The 16,935-nt window shown below is 42.4% G+C and overlaps 1 protein-coding gene across 1 annotated transcript in view; it reads left to right on the top strand.

Annotated features, from left to right (window-relative positions):
* Positions 1-16,935, top strand: part of ADAMTS14 (ADAM metallopeptidase with thrombospondin type 1 motif 14) — an 89,202-nt gene that overhangs the window by 42,946 nt on the left and 29,321 nt on the right. The window contains exons 5-6 of the mRNA XM_032782722.1: positions 10,285-10,368; positions 13,493-13,649. Of these exons, the coding sequence (XP_032638613.1) occupies positions 10,285-10,368; positions 13,493-13,649 (241 nt within the window). The remainder of the gene's footprint in view (positions 1-10,284; positions 10,369-13,492; positions 13,650-16,935) is intronic.

Raw genomic sequence — 16,935 nt, 5'->3', positions numbered from 1 at the left:
TGTTGGCTGTGGCTCCATAAATGGATATTAGTGTATACGGGCTGGAGCACGATTGCTTAATAAACTGCTCTTGAAGAAGCTTGAACAGCAAGGAATAGGAGTTGGGGAGAGGATTCGGGGTTTGCATTCAGGTTCTGATTTGGAGGGAAGGTTCAGGTACAACAAGAACCCACAGAGAAATCAAACAGATAAAACTATATTCTAAAAATACAACCTAAGTCAAAGCAACCAGCCATGTTCAGGCAGAGGAGCCTAAGTGTGCTATGTGGCACAAGACTGTAATGGCTAGGAGCAAATATTGGCAGCCAGGGAGCTACAGTAACTGCAGCCAAAGGGAATAGGAAAAATAAAGAGTAAGGAGTGTGAATTTATAACAGAGAAAACAAAAGGACATGGTAAAAAGCTTGATTCTGTTACTGTTTTGAACAAGCGTAGAGTAGGAGCCCTGTGGGACTCCCAACGGCAATCCCTGGTCTGTTATCAGATTTCAGACTCCTGCTCCCTTTTGATTGTTGCCAAGTGTTATAAGGAACACAGCCAGAATCCTTCAGTGGAATTGGAATTTCCACTCTCCTAATCTGGGAGACGGTCCCATCTCGCCCAACTTTCAGGCCACACTGGTTCCCTGTAAGTGCCCTTCAATTAGATTTTGGGGAGTCATCACTCAGTTAGGTTCTGATTTTGGAAGTTAAACACCCTTTTCATTTGCGTTCATTCCAGCATTTGATTTGACAGGTGATTAGAGGATTTACCCAGAGAGGAATCAGTGATACTATATTTCTCAACACAGCACGGGAATGAATTGAAGATGAGGTGCAAAGTGATCCACTCAGGAGGCTGGATTTAGTTTTTATTCTAGGTTCTGAAACTTGCCTGCAAAGCTAATCCTGGGCATTCTTTCTCTCCCTGCAGAACCAATTCTGGATGCTTTGTGCTCACAGAACTAATTCTGGGCATGTTATCCACTTGCAGAACTGAGACAGTAGGCAGAGTAGAACCAGTGTCGTTAGATACAAAGATGGTGTAGCTACAACAGGAATTTTGCCTTCACCAAGTTGCTGGAAGAAGGATTTTCATTTTCTACTTCTGTGTACTGGGGTGGGCAGGTAGACAAAGATTTCTTTCTCTGGAACCAGAAGGCAGCCTAGGAATTTTCCTATTGGTGTTTTCTCACCAATGCTCTGCATCTACCTATTAAGAAAACCTGGGTGATAAGATATTTCCAATGAATTTGCTTGACAGTACAAAGTTACTAAGTATTTTCCTATTGTTTTGGGTTGCTAAGGAAACCTCCTGACTCAGAGTTCTGCTAGAGGAGTGACTTACATCCTACCATTCTGTCAAGCATTTAATTGTTTGTAAGTTCTCAGCAAAACAGAACTTTAGTGAAGCCTTATTTAGCGGTTTTAGAAAACGCAAACTACTTTTAGGTGGAGATTATGTTCAAGAGAAAAGATTTTTCTCTGGAAGAATCTTGGTGGAGAAACAACTTCCTGTGGATTGTAGGTTTCTAACTCTGGAAAGGGGATTCCCACATTGGGGAAATTCTTTAGAACAGACTTGTACTTTCATGTATTACAATTTTCCTTGACAGTCTTATCCAAGATATTGGTGTTTTAATGAGGAACATTACCCTCCTCAGGCCATTTTAATATTTTGCCTCAATCAGTCACAATGATAGATTTCTGAGATCACAGTTATTTCCATGGTTGTGATATCAAAAGTCAAGTATTAGTGTGAATACTTTGAAGGGCCAACTAGCTGAATGTGGTGCTATATTGGGAGGGAGAAAGCTCTTATTCAAACACACATCTTCAGCCATGACAGGGTCAATACAGAATGTCAAAGCATTATGCTTTAGGCATAACTGGTTTACAAATTTGCTTCAGCATGAAAAGTCTCTTTTTAAAGCTGACATTGGGGCAAGAAGGGACAACTTGGTACAGTAACTAAGCACAGTGTCTGGGAGCCATCACTACAATAGCCTTATTATTAGGAAGACTTGTTGCAAACAGCAGGGACAGTGTTAATCATAGTAGTACAACCATGTGAAGGGCTCTTAAGGTATGAGCTACTGTTTTTATTTAAGTTCATATACAGAGAAACTTGTCCTAAGTGGCAACCAAAAGGGACCAGCAAAAATCATTTAGCCAGTTCTGTGCCATGTGGGGAATTCATTTACATTAGGGGTATTCCATGGTGGGCAAATCCAGCAGGGTGGAAGCCACTCGCAGCGTAAAGGGGTCATAACATAACTTTCAACAGGCTTCTTTTTTATGTTGTAAAACGGTTAACAGAGGGGGTTGCCTCTTCGGATATGAGGCTCTTCACACATTTGTTGTTGTTTTGTTGAGGAGCCGTATTGTGTAGTGGGTAGAGATTGGTGCTAAAGCTAGGAAGTCCTGACTTGCAGTGCAGTTGTGGACAAATCACTTAATTGTTCTGTGCCTCGGTTTTCCCATCTGTAAAATCTGGATAATTACACTTACCTAACTTACAGAAATGTTTGGAAAGCAACTTAGTTTGTGTGGCACTCAAGAATGTAAGGTGCTCTCTCGTATTAGCTCTGAATATACTTAGTATAGTAAGTGGTGCTTTTGCCCCCGCCCTTAAAGCTCCAGAAAGGATTTTTCACAAGTCCATGTTGGCATGGAAATTGGGGCAGAAGTTAATTTGAGATGAGCTTGTCAAGCTGAATCCGAGATCTGGGATTTAGAAATGTCAGTGATTTTGCTCATTTGGAAAATTCCATTTTTTTTGTCAAGTCATTGCTCAAAGACAGTGAAGTCTAGAAACTGCAAATTTGTTCTGTTGTCATGCAGACCTCTGTTGCCTCTTGCCATGATTACATATTAGTGATATGCGCTGTTTTTGGGCAAGTACTCACTGTGAATTAGGAGCATCAGAATGACCCATGGTACGTGGCAGAATTGTAAGATTCACCTCTAGAACTAGCCAGACTCAGAAAGGACCTGATGGAACTGGCAAGTTTATCGAGTGACTGACAGGAGAAGTGGTACCCAGTATTTTAATGTTCACTTTCTTGTTTTACTGTACCAGTATCATCCACCATGTCAGCACAGTCCTAGGAGCTTTGATGTTACCTACTGCTATACAGCCAGCCAGGGTCATACAGATTGATTTTTCATGCTATTGGGCACCTAAATCATAGGTAGACTCTAGGAATTAGCAATAATGTTGGTGATAAATTTGTTGATTAAATAGACATGTTGGTTTTGGAGGGTATTCCTCATCAGAGATTATGAGGGCTGAGTATATAAACTATCTGATAAGTCTGATAATAAGAGTTTCACGCCAGCTGTTTTCATGTAGTCTGGTCCCTTTAAAGGATCCATTTGCTGAGCAGGTATTTGCACAGAGGGATTTTCTTTTAAGACATTGACCAGCTAATGGTATCAGCAGAGGGCATGAAGAGTCATGCTATTCACTTAACGCTCCTCACATGGCAATGAAAATATTCTCTGGGGCTTGCTCCTAGAAACAAGTGCACAGAAGGTTTCCATCTGCAGTAGCCGCTCTGCTTTTCTACTCAGTGCAGGCTTGAGTGTGTTCCAGGATATTCCAGTATCTGTGTAACTGTATCTTTCCCATTGATTAGAAAGGAAAGCGTATAACAGCAAAATAAGAGTGGCCAAGGATTCCCTCCCCACCCCCTTCCCCTTCTGTCCCATTCAGCTTCAATCTAACTTGAAATCATAAGTGTATATGGCAAAGGATTAATCATCTTTGAGTTGTGGAGACAATGGAAGGGATTTATTTCATGTGGTGGAGAGAAACAAACTGCTACCAATTGGCAGATTTAACCTAAAGTTTTTCATGATGTTGAGTTACAGCTTCGCCCTTCTCCCTTCTCTTCTCCACCTCCCCTCCCAAATTCTTGCTGCCCATCCTCTCTCCTTGCCCTCATTCTTACCTCCTCTCCACTCCAGCCAAGTCTAACCCAGTTGAGGGGGTGGCGTAAGCTGCCAAAATGCTTCTTAAGGCACTTCAGGTCAGAGCTGTCAGGTTCAGAAAGGAGCTGGCATTTGGTGTGCTTTTGAAGCTCTGCCAGTTTTTCTCTAAACTCAACAGGCACTTTAGCCCGAGGGCAGGAGGAGCTGGCCCCGTGCTGGCGTTTCTCCTAGAAACTCTTCCTGATTGGGGTCGGGCTCATCACACTAGAAAGCAACGCACCCCTGTGCTTCTTGCCAGTGCAGAAACTCTTGATTTTGTTCAATCAATTATATAAAAAATATGCTATGCAGTTTACCCCTTGGACAATGCTAATTCACATGTAGGTTTTTTAAAATTAACCTGTGAAAGTCATATTAGTTTCTATCCGATATGGATTCTTTAGTTTCCTACTAAAGTGTTGTAGAAATGACCCTGATCTCTATCTAGTGGTAGGGAATTAGATTTCTGCTTCAGCACCTATGTACATAAAACGTAGGAGCTACTAGCAACAGTCATCTGGGGGAGACATTAGACTGAAGTTCATTCTGCACATAACTGTCCAGGTGGGAGTTAAAGATCCCAAGACATTGCTTTAAAAAAAGAGTAGGGATGAAATTCCCTGTCTCAGTAAAATAGTTTCCAGATTTTACATAATCTATTTTTGAGCCCGTAATGTCTACAAACATTCCCATAAACATTGTGCTACTCTGGATCAAGTTTGAATTCATTGCTTTGTGAAACACATTTGGTATCTATCTGAACTTAGTATGAAATGTGTCATACTAACTCCAGTTCTTTTCTACTTCCCTGTGCTGCTGGAGGGTCCCATTGGAAAATGAAAGGGTCTGAGGGGGAAGGGCAGGCTCAGACTCAGTCTGCCCTGGCAGTTAGATATGCGGGTTGGGGGCGACACTAGGACCCTGCGGCAGCAGTTGCTGCAGGGATTGGAAGCATGGAGCTGCTCTACTCCAGGCCGGGAAGGGACGGGGGAGCAAGTTCGGGGCTGGGGGACACTCAAGGGAGCACAGGGGGGCGGCACGTGGGGCGAGGGGGAGATCACCTGGGTTATAAATATCTCTGTGCCAGCCAGTGGCTTTTTTTTTTCCCCTTTTTCTCCACCACTTTCTGCTCCCCTTGGCTTTGTATGCCTGAGGCAAGCGAGGCACTTTTATCCTTGCTATTTTGTTGGGCTTGTTTGCTTGCTTACTAAACTTGCTGAATAAGGGCCCACTTGTGCAAACTTTGCTTGCTTGTGTGTAGTCAGTCTCACGGGAAACACTGAGACAAATCGTATGAGTAAGGGCTGCAGGCCCAGGCCCTAAATGTCTAAGGCGATTTGCAGCTTGTTCCATGTGAGGAGACTGTATAAATGCACAGACAGTCCCATTGACTTTAATTGTGTCTGCCTGTGCACAACAAGTTGCAGGATCGGGGTTTAAATTACTCCTTTGCAAACATCAGTAATTCTTAGTACCTGTATTCATCCCTATAGAGATTTAGCAAAGTTGTACTGTATTCAGAATTGACTTATACTCCAGCTTTTAATTACTGATGTCATTTCAAATACAAAATAAGTACACCTCTACCCCGTTATAATGACACCTCATATAACACGAATTCGGATATAACGCGGTAAAGCAGCGCTCGGGGGGGCGGGGGGGCTGTGTGCTCTGGCGGATCAAATCAAGTTCGATATAGTGCGGTTTCACTTACAACATGGTAAGATTTTTTGGCTCCCGAGGACAGTGTTATATCGAGGTAGAGGTGTATATACATTCTAGGTTCCATACATTAAAAAGTGTTAATGTAGTCTGGAAAATTGCAATTCTGGCTTCATACAATGTCTGTATGAATTTTTAAAGAATCCACAACTTTAGCCATCAAAACAGAAAAGTTCCATAAATTTGGATGACATATTTAAAATATTCTTATAGTCTGGAAATTTATGGAAGAGTAAAGGAAAAATATTTCTCTTTTGGATGAAATAAGGAAACTATTTAAGTTAACTTACCATTTTTACTGACATACTGTACATTTTTTTACTGACTGTAACTGACAGATTTAAATATATTTCCTGATAGTTGGCAATCCAGTTCACCTTTTGCTTAAATCTGTGACGACTCCAGCTTTTGTATTTCCAGTGGTTTAGTTGGGAGACTGAGGAACTAGCGAAAAACAACTCTGATAGCTTTGGAACCCTTCCTACCCCTACTCCAGCTGTGTGCCCCGTAGCAGTGCTAACCTGATCAGCATTTGAAAAAGTCAAGTCTGATGTTATAAAAATCAAAATATTTTAGAGACCAGTTTTTCTGCCAGATTCACATCTGTTTTGTGGGTGGTTGAGGGCCACAGATGTCTCTCTTGCTTTTGTATATATTTTGTCACTGGAGCTGCATGCACAGACTAGATTTCTTGGCATCTGTGCAAGTGTTTTGCTTAGTGGCTGACTTCATTAACAAAACCATTTGAAAGAACATTTTCAGTATTTCAGACTTTATTCTTTCCACTTTTCAGACAACCCTCTTTGTGTTTCCACCAGGATAGTTGGTTTGAATGTACTACATTTCCCAAAAGCCACTAGTGTGTTAAGGAAATTGTACTGGGATGGAAGTTATCACTGCTGGCAGATGTAGTTCATTAGTCTAAAATTTTATTTTGGGCATCTGTTTACCGTAGGCAGGGCCGGATCCAGGCACCAGGTCAGCAAGCAGGTGCTTGGGGCAGCCAAGGGGAAGGGGTGGCAGGTCGGGCTCTTCGGTGGCAATTTGTTGGCGGGTTCCTTGGTCCCTCTCGGAGAGAAGGCCCTGCCGCTGAATTGCCGCCGAAGAAGAAAGCGGTGCGGTGGAGCAGCCGACGATCGTGACTTTTTTTTTCCGCCGCTTGGGGTGGCAAAAACCCTGGAGCTGGCCCTGACCGTAGGGCTCTCCAATAGCTTCCAAGAGAAAGGACAGAGTAGGCTATTGAAGAGAATAGCAGTAGCAGGGTTTATAAAAAAAATCTTCAGATCCAGCCCTGTGAGGTCTGCAAGATTCAAACTTCATGATAATTTTTATTGGGCCAGATAATAAATTGACACATTCTCTCATGCAGAGATTATTTCATGAGATAAATAGACAGAGTACCTGCACTGACCTAGTTCCTATGCCCCTAAAGCTGTCCCATATCCTCTCGCTCAGTAAAATACTGCAAGAAAACCCTTTCTTGAATTATGGAGGGCAAGGACCAGTGGGAATAGTAGAAAGAATTCAGACCCTGGATTTTTCCCTCTTAAAGGTGACCTGCAAAGAATAAACCTTGGCTTTGTCCCTTTTCTCCATGATGTGTAATGAAGGTTTGAGGGCCAAGCTCTTTAAAAGTGACTAGTGATTTTTTGGTGCCCAACCTGAGACAATTTACAGGGGCCTGATTATCAGAGACGGAGGAGGCACTGCTCAGCACTTTCTGAATAGTGGGGTCTTTTAATGTGTCGCCAGTTGGCACCCAAAAACTGAGAGATCCCAAATCACTCGAGACTCTTGAAAATGTTGGCTGATTTTTTAAGTTATTATTTCCTGCTTGTATTTACCTTAGAAATTCAAAGAATGTCAAGTCTTTCCCTCTCTGTTGTTGTTGGAGGCATCTGATATGTTTTAAGACTTTTATTAAACTTTAACTGTAAGGTGCTGGGTGTTATATCTTAAGTAACAGATATTTTCTTTTGGCCATTTATAGTACATGATGTGTGAAATAGGTGTTAACAGAAAAAAACAACAACCTCTAAACAAATAGTTGTAAACAGTCTGAATAAAAATAACTTCCCCTCACTCAATCAGTTTTCACCTGCTTGTTACTAGTTCTCAGGCTGTCCAGAGGGTCTTCCAGGAAAAGCAGGATAGACAAGACCTGAATTTCTGCTTTTAAACATATGTGGAAGAAAAGTTTTTTTTGAAGCTGATGAGAAAGACCCTTGCAAGCCTCCTTTATATATCCTTGAAAGGGGGAAGAAAACGGCACAAACCCATTTTTTTTCATTTGCAGGTTACCTTTAACTACAAATGTTAACACATCTTTGTTCTTCCTGATGCTTCGTAAAGAGGTCCTGTCCTTTAAAAATATATTTGTCTTTTCATTTGGATTCCTGCTTGGCATGCATAGGTCAGATTTATAGCTGATGTGGGCTTTCAGATGACTAATTCACTCAGCTTGATAAGGTCTTGTATCTCTCTCTGAAATGCCATTTTTCTCCTTAAAATGTGAGGATATTAGGACATGAAACAGTTCCTTCCACTGGATGAGTTCAGACTCTCCACTGGTAATAACCACTCATTGCAGGATGATCTGAGGTTGATGCAAGTGCCATGGGAAATCTAGCAGTTCTGGACTCAGTTGACGATAACAGGGATATCACCAGACAGCAAAGTGCCCAATCATTTGGAAATTTTGCTTTTTAAAAATGGACCATTTATTAAAAAAAGAAAGACACTAACTCCGCACTGGGCCATGCATGACTTTGTATATCAGAATCAGAGTGAGGAAAGGGGTAGGAGTGGGTTTAAGCAAGGCTTTGGGACAGTGTTTAAGTGTCACTATGGAGACTGTTCAAACAGAGATGTGTGTCTGTGTTTAAATATTTATTTGGTGTTACATCTTTTGAAGAGAGTCTGTCTCTTGCCCTGTATGGAGACAAACAGCCCACTATGTTCCAGACATGAAAGGCGATTTCATGTGGGTTATGTGATAGGCACCCCGGAAAGGAAGGATATTCTACCCTTGTCATCCTGCCGTCAGTTTTGCTTTACAGTGTTTTTTTTCAAATGAAGCAAGGGAAGATTATTTTAACCATTTCCTGCTCCCGTGAGGCATGTGAGTTAGGACGTCATAAGATGAATGCAGAGCAAACATGAGAAAGGAAGGGAAGGGCAAAGAGCTGGGAGGAGAGAGAAGGTGAAGTGGTCTGGAGAGATCTCACAGAACGAATCGGAACAGATTGAATTCAGTCTGTTTTGTTCAAGGACAGGGTGAGGAAGGGGCTTGTGTACTGAAGGGGGCGGTGAGAGAGAGAAGGGGCATTGAATCACATCTGGCAAGTTTCCTTTGTCTCTGTATTATCTTCTGGTGTCTCTGGCACATTTCTGTCAGCTACCCCTCAAAAAGAACCTCTGATAGGATCTCTTGGCAGTGGCAGAAAGACAATTGTGCCAGCTGGAAGAGAGACTCTGAAAGCTATTTATCGGAGGCTTTTCCTGATTTTTTTTTTTTGCTAAGGAGGATGGGTGTGAAGTGCTTTTGGAGGGCTGGGGGTTGGGCAGTGATGTATCAAAGCAATAATGTACATTCTAAAGCATTGAATGGATGTCCACCTAGTTGAATTGCTAGATTTGCAAAACTTTCCACACCCTGCATAGCCATTGATGGTCCTGGTGTGGACAAGGACCTGCATCCAGCATACTTTTGTCTCCTTCGATTGAGAGTGATGTGGGGTGTCTCCTTTCTGAGACTACACCCCCAGTAGTGGGCTAGTGTCACTAGCTACTTATCAAGTACAATGCGTTTTTCTTCAAGGAGTTAGCAACAATGCCCTTTTGGAGAGGAGACCACCACAGTGCAGGATGATTGCGTTGTGTTCCCCAAGAGAGTTTTAAAATGGATGTAATGAGAGCCATGGATAGAAATACCTGCTTCATAAGAACTGTTACACTGCATCCTCAGAACTGGAATACTACATAAGTCCTTCCCTCAGACCAGAACTACTACATCAAATAGCAATCCCTCTACATGTAGGCGCAGGAGGAGCTCGGAACAAAGACCTAGTTAATACACTAGTGGTTGTGTGAGGAGAAAGTGGGATACAGCTGACAATGCTGCTTTCAGTGTTTGGAAATTAAAGAACATGCTACTCCGCCACACAAGGGTGGAGTAAATCCTGGAGGTATCACTCAGCAGGGAATCTCTTGACTGTGACCAGAGACTCCCATGCGATAAAAGAGGTTAACAAGCTGAAATAGGGCTTGAACTTTTAGAGAGATACTGCTTATACCAGCTCTACCTGGAAAGGGATCAGCAGTTACTGTAAGTGTTATTTTCAAGTTTTGAAGAAGCAATTACAAGAGAGACAAAAATATTATACTGCTTTTTGAAGATGTTATCCGACGGTGTCTCCTCTTAGTGTTCCACTGCACCTTTTTAGATCAATAGTCACATGAAGAAAGCTAGCAGATATTCTGTACTGTCGTAGGATCTGGAGAGGGTTGCCTATTGTTATAGGCATGAGGACATTTCAAAAGCCAGTGTTTTTTTAAATAGTAGGGTTATTTTTAACTTTTTATTTTCTATTTTCTTTTTTTTTCTTAGGTGGATGAAATTTACCACGACGAGTCCTTGGGGGTTCACATTAACATTGTCCTGGTCAGAATGATCATGGTGGGCTACAGACAGGTAAATACAGGGCTGGAGTGAGAAGATGCTATCTAGGGGAAAGGGATGGTCACAATATACAGCATGCTCAGGCTTGGGCTGAGGGATGCAATGAGCTTCCAGACTGGGTTATGTCTATAAGAATGACACCTTCAGCTAACTTCCCCGTCTGTCTGCACCCCCTGCTTTCAGATTGGTGTGTATGTCTGGGGAGATGACTCAGGATTCAGTCTAGTTATATATTAGTGTTTGCATTAGAGATCCTCTTCCACACAGCCAGTCTTTTCCTTGAGCTAATCCTCTGTGCAGCTGTATGTAGTATCAAAATCTGTTCCGTAGAAATGATTGGGATCTCACAGGGTCAGCAATCAGCATTGTAGCTTCAGCACAGGACCTGCTAGGATGGAAAAACAAAGGAGCAAATGCTTTACTTTAAACGCAGATACAATTATTGTTGTTAAAAATAACGTGTGCAGCGTGGTAAATTTGCACAGGGCTTTACAAACAGTAAGGCAAGTTCCCTGCTCTGAAGAGCTATTTTTGATCTTTTGCTAAAGTGTGAAAGGCAAATAGATTTCTGTTTAAATATGAAATATTAGTTCCATTCCCTCTGTAAGCAGCTGTCACATGCTGTGGCTTTGCCAGACTGAAACAAAACTACCTTGAATCTCTCTCAGTTTCACGTGAGACTTGTTGAAATTCCTAGACTCCAAAGATTTTCCTTCTATAGAAGGCAGACATGAGGACATCTCTGCCTTACAGTACCCCTGTGTTTTTGATTGAGAAATCTTACCCTTCCCCCGCTGCTGCTGCTGCTGCTGACTCCAGCTCTGAGCTGGCTTGGGGAGGGGTAAGGCAGGAGGGTTAATCTCTCAGTAATTAACATCTTATTTGGTTAACTGAGGTTAATTTTTGGTTGCAGGGATTTTCTGTCACATCATAGTGCAGAGAAGCAGCTTTCTGGACTGGTTCTGTGGTGTGTGGGTTTTATTTTGCTATAGCTGCACTCATTTTGAGCTCTTCACCAAGACAAAGAGCAGTGTGGAGGGGGCGTGTAGTAGAGTCAAGGCATAATACTCCCCTGTCGCCCTTCAAAAGGGAATGAAGTGCACAGCAACAGTCTGGTGTAGTGTCTACTAGCACTAATAATTAGCACTTACATAAGCCCCGAATCAGGAAAATGTTGCTATTCAGAACAGGACTTACGCACATGCTCAAGTCCCACTGAATTCCAGTGACGCATATGCTTAAGTGCTCTGGTGAATATGCATACACAATTAAATGCTTTCCCAAATTGGGGCCTTCATGATTCACCTCTTCAAAGCAGAGGACAAGTGTTAACTAATCCTCACAACAGTCCATCAGGTAACCATTTTAATTCCTATTTTACAAATGGAGAAACCAGAACACAGAAAGGTTAGGTGAACTGCCCTAGGACACATGGTAAATCAGTGTCAGGGCCAGGATTGGAGTCAGGCTTAATTTGCTGCCCAGTCCACTGCACAACATTGCCTCTCAGTGAGTCTCATATGTTCAAATCCTGATTTTGTCTCTATTTTGCTGTGTGATTTTAGATCACTCTGTGCCTATTCCCCTATCTGTAAATAGAATATTTAAATCACAGGGCTGGTCAGTTGATGTGGAACACTCAGATCCTCTCATTAAATGTGCTATAACGTACAGCATAAGCCCAAAGTGTTGTGATGAAGCTAACAAAATGGCATACAAAGCTTTCTCTGAGGAGTCAAAGGATATGTCTGCCCTACCAGCATAGCTGTGCTTCCATAGCCCATAATGTAGATGCAGCCTACATTGGTGGAAGGGTTTTTCTGTCTGGTTACTGCTGAACTGAAGCAAACAGCCATTTTATGAGCTGCTGCAGATACAGAACACCAGCATTTCCTGGAAAATATCTGATTACAAGAGAAGTATTCCTGGTGAGCAGAAACTGCGTGCATCCTGAAGGCGGTGATCATGGTTTCCCAGGTACATGAGGAAAAGCTTTGAGGCAGCCCACATTGTGGCAAGCATCCCCAGGCAGGTGACAACAGAACATCATTTCCATCTGAGGAAGGAGATAGGGTTTCTGGCCTCTCAGCTAAGGTGTTAATGCTGGCATTTAATTGATGATGATATACTGAAGATGCAAAGGAGGCAAAAGCAGAAAGTCTAAACATTGAGATGTGAACTAAAAGCCACAGGTTGCACTCCTGACAGGGCCAACTCAGACCTTCATCCTTCTACAGTACATTGAGTTCCAGGCAGTTTACCGTGTATGGGTTGTCTGAATAATCAAGATCCTCTCTGTTGTGCTTGAAGATCTTACCTAGGTTTTCATAAGATTAGGCACTTTGGAATCTTTGTCCAGCATTACCCCTCCCTACACTACTATTCCATTTACTGTGTGCCAGACATCCTTCATTCCTCGGGGTGCTGCATGTTTATAATTTCTGGAGGGGGAGGGGCCAAGGAAGGATTTTTTTTGCCCCAAATATGTTCTGCTTGGTTTTTTTTTTGTCTCCTTCCTCTGAAGCATCAGAGATGGTTGTGGCTGGAGATGGGACACTGGGTAAAGTGAGCCAGAACTCTAAGTGGCACAAAGTATTTTCTCTTTCTGCTTGGTTGGCTGGTTCTTGCTCACATGCTCAGGGTCTAACTGATCGCCATACATGGAGTCGGGAAGGAGTGTTCCCCCAGATCATATTGGCAGTGACCTGGGATTTTTTCCCCTTCTTCTGCAGCGTGGGATGCAGATCACTTGCCAGGATCAACCGGGTATATCTCAATCAGTTCCCTGCCATCGAAGGGGCTTTGGGCGTGCACCTGGCCCCTCCTGTTCTTGCCCTGTGATACACAAGAGCTTAGTCTCCTGAGGGTTGTGATACATTTGTCTGATTTTGGCTGTTGGGTTTGCTGCGTGGGGCTGGGTGGTGTTAGGTGGCCTCTGACATACAGGTGGTCAGACTAGATGATCCAGTGGTCCTTGCTGGCTTTAAGCTGTGATTCTATGAAATTTAATATACTATGTTTTCATTATTAATGTCATGGAAACTCTATCTGGGGATCTTCCGTACCCTCTACCTCAAAACTTGGGACAGGTTCATTGTCACCCGGTAATGCCCCCTCCTTTCTTTTCACCCCCTAGTCAGTCAGCCTGATAGAGCGGGGGAACCCATCTCGGAGCTTGGAGCAGGTCTGCCGCTGGGCCCATTCTCAGCAGCGCTCAGACCCAGAACATGCTGAATACCATGACCATGCCGTATTCCTCACCAGGCAAGATTTTGGTCCAGCAGGTATGCAAGGTACTGTATTCATCTTGATCATGTATGTGCAGTTTGCTGGGCTTGGGGGAAACCCAGCAATTGGAAGGGATTTCCTGCTGACAATGTCTGTGTGCCTACTGGCTGAGGTCCACAAAGGTTTTGGAAAAAGTTATAAAGATGAGAACTTAATAAAAGGAATGGAGGAAAGACAAAATTGAATCCCATGGGTGTCGTCTTATTTTGACCTTTCCTTATGGTTCCTTACATTCTGTTAGGTCTTTTTACTGTCATTGTACATTGAGTAGATGTTTTCAGAGAACTATCCACAATGACTCCAAAATAAATTAGCTGTTGCTGCTCAAGAAAGATAGACCTCATCATTTTGTATGTGTAGTTGGGATTATGTTTTTGAATGTTCATTACTTTACATGTATCAACATTGATTTTTATCTTCCATTTTCTTGACCAGTCACCCAGTTTTGTGAGTTCCCTTTGTAACTTTTTGCAGTGTGCTTTGACTTAACTATCTTGAGTAATTTTGTATCAACTGCAAACTTTGCCATGCCACTTTTTACTCTTTTTTCCAGATAATTTATGAATATATTGAACAGCACTGGTCCAGTACTGATCCTTGAGGGACCCCGCTATTTATCTTTGTCCATTCTGAAAACTGATCATTTATTCCTACCCTTTATTTCCTGTCTTTTAACCAATTACTGATCTATGAGTTGAAATCCTCCATTATTACTGAGTTTTCTGTTTTTATAGCCTCTCTTAATCTCCTTGAGCATTTCACAGTCACCATCACCATCCTGGGCAGGAGGTTGGTACAGTAACTCCTCACTTAAAGTCGTCCCGGTTAACGTTGTTTTGTTGTTACGTTGCTGATCAATTAGGGAACGTGCTCGTTTAAAGTTTTGTAATGCTCCCTTCTAACGTTGTTTGGCAGCTGCCTGCTTTGTCCACTGCTTGCAGGAAGAGCAGCCCATTGCAGCTAGCCGGTGGGGGCTTGGAACCAGGGTGGACCAGCAGCCCACCTATCAGCTCCCCCTATCAGCTCCCCACTCCCCTAAATTCCCTGTGCTGCAGCCGCCCAGCAGGCTATCAATTGCCAGCAGTTCAGCTGTCCCTCCTCCCACTACCATGTGCATTGGCCTAGAGCAGCGAACCGCGACCACTGGGAGCCACAATCGGCCGAACCTGCGGACGCGGCAGGTAAACAAACCAGCCCGGCCTACCAGGGGCTTTCCCTGCACAGGCGATGGAACAAGTTTGGGAACCACTGCATTATAGCATCTTGTTTTCCTATGCCCATACTTTTCCAAAACATTAATCGATTGGTTTGAAATTTTCCGTGTCTGGTCTTTGCCTGACCATAGGAATTATAATACTGGGTTAGACTAATGGTTCATCTAAGCTGGTAGCTTCCTCTGACAGTGACTAGTACCAGATGTGCCACAGAAAGGAGTAAACCCTCAATAATGGGCAATAATTTGATAACAGGCAGTTGGAGGAAGTTTCTTGCTAAATCCAGTTAGTGGTTAGCACGTGTCTGGAAACAGGAACATTTAAGTTACTGAATATTTTATAATGCTAGCTGATATAACTTAGGGCATTTTTATTATCCATATAAATATCTCATCATATTTTGCATCTGACTGTGCTTTTCGTCTCAATAAAATCTTTTGCCAATGAGACTCACAGGTTAAGTATTTTTTGAGTAATTTTTTTATCATTTTCAAATGGATTGTCCTTTTAATTCATTGGGTACCCTCCTTCATTGGCGGTCTTCTGTTTTGAGAGACTAAATGAACCTTCCTTTCAGGAAATGGACCTTCCATTCAGTATTGAACTCTAAACAAAATCTATTCAGTCTCTCCTCATAAAGAAACACTTTCCACGGGTCTAATCATTTTTATTGTCCCTCTTGGGACCATTTCTATATATTTATTTAAAAGGTTTGGCCAGAACTGAACACAGTATTTAAGGTGTGGCCCATACAATGGGATTCTTGTACTTTCAGCATCATTCTCTGTCTTTTTCTTGATTCAGCCTGCCACATCTTGCTTGCCATTTTGACCACCACCTCACCTAGAGCAGATGATTTCGTTAAGCTCTCAAAAATTGTGCATCGGTCTTTTTCTGAAGATAATATTTTTTTGTCTGAAAGTTTGAGTAAAAGTTTGAGTTTGAATAAAGTCCCTTTAGCCATTTGAGTTTGGAGAGGGTGAACACACATTTCCCATGTTAAAAAATTCTCACCATACTTGTTCCAACAGAAGGCCAACTTGACTTGCGTTAGTTTGAAAAAAAAAAAAGAAAAATGGTATTTTAAGAAACTTATGATCCTTTAAAAATTCCAGAGTAAGCAGGCTCTATAGCAAATATACATTCTGTTTCTAAGGACAATTGGCTGAATGTCAGAAAAAATATTCAAACAAATTATTCACTTAAAATTGCTGGGTTTTTTAGCAAACAATTTAATTGATGAGTAGTGTTTCAGCGTTATTGAGCTGGTTGAATATCATTAAAAATTATTAGTTGAAAATTGACAAAACTGACAAATAACATATTCACCAAATAGTACTCAATCCAGTCTCTCAATAAACATACATAACATGGCACATACTCTGTGTGCACATGCATCTCAGAAGAGGCGCACTATTAAGCTAGAGTCAGAGGTAGCTACCAGAATTGGCCATAGGGTTTCTTATGCAATTGCACCCTGAGGGTGCCTAAATAAGAGTGACTGAAAGTCAGGAGTAATCATTTGATAGACTGGTGCCTATTTGTATCATTACTGAGTTCTTCTTAAGGAATGATTGGGAATCAACTGTTTGGGAGGCTGCTGCATGCTCGCCAGCTATATGTCCCCCTTGTTGTCCTCCTGAAGTGTATTTGATTTCTCTTTAATGGCCTGGGGATTGTATTGCAGTAATTCTAGTGTGCCCAGAAGTATGGCCATAACTGGCTGTATCTGACCCAGCACAGCCCAATAACACAACATGGTCTCTTGTAGTTCCTCTATCCTCTCCTCTTCCCTAGTCTCTTCTGGGCTCCATGTGGCTCAGTCTTTGAGCTGCCATCTTCAGACTATTTAAGGGAGGCTTCTTTTTCCCCTGTCCCAAATCCCTGTTTAACAACGGCGGCTGCTAGGTTACCAACCATGGAGCACCTAGAGGCGTATTACACCCTTGGCCCTCGCCCCAAATATGTAGCTTCTATGACTCTCTCAAACCGCATTTCCAGAAGATCCCTGGAAGGGCCCTGCTTATCTACCTCCTTGAGATCCCTATTTACAAAAATGACTCTCATGGCTGCAACC

This window comes from Chelonoidis abingdonii, chromosome 15, assembly GCF_003597395.2.
Source record: "Chelonoidis abingdonii isolate Lonesome George chromosome 15, CheloAbing_2.0, whole genome shotgun sequence".
NCBI lineage: Eukaryota > Metazoa > Chordata > Testudines > Testudinidae > Chelonoidis > Chelonoidis abingdonii.
The sequence above is the reverse complement of the archived record's forward strand: the minus strand, read 5'-3'. Positions and strand labels throughout refer to the sequence as shown.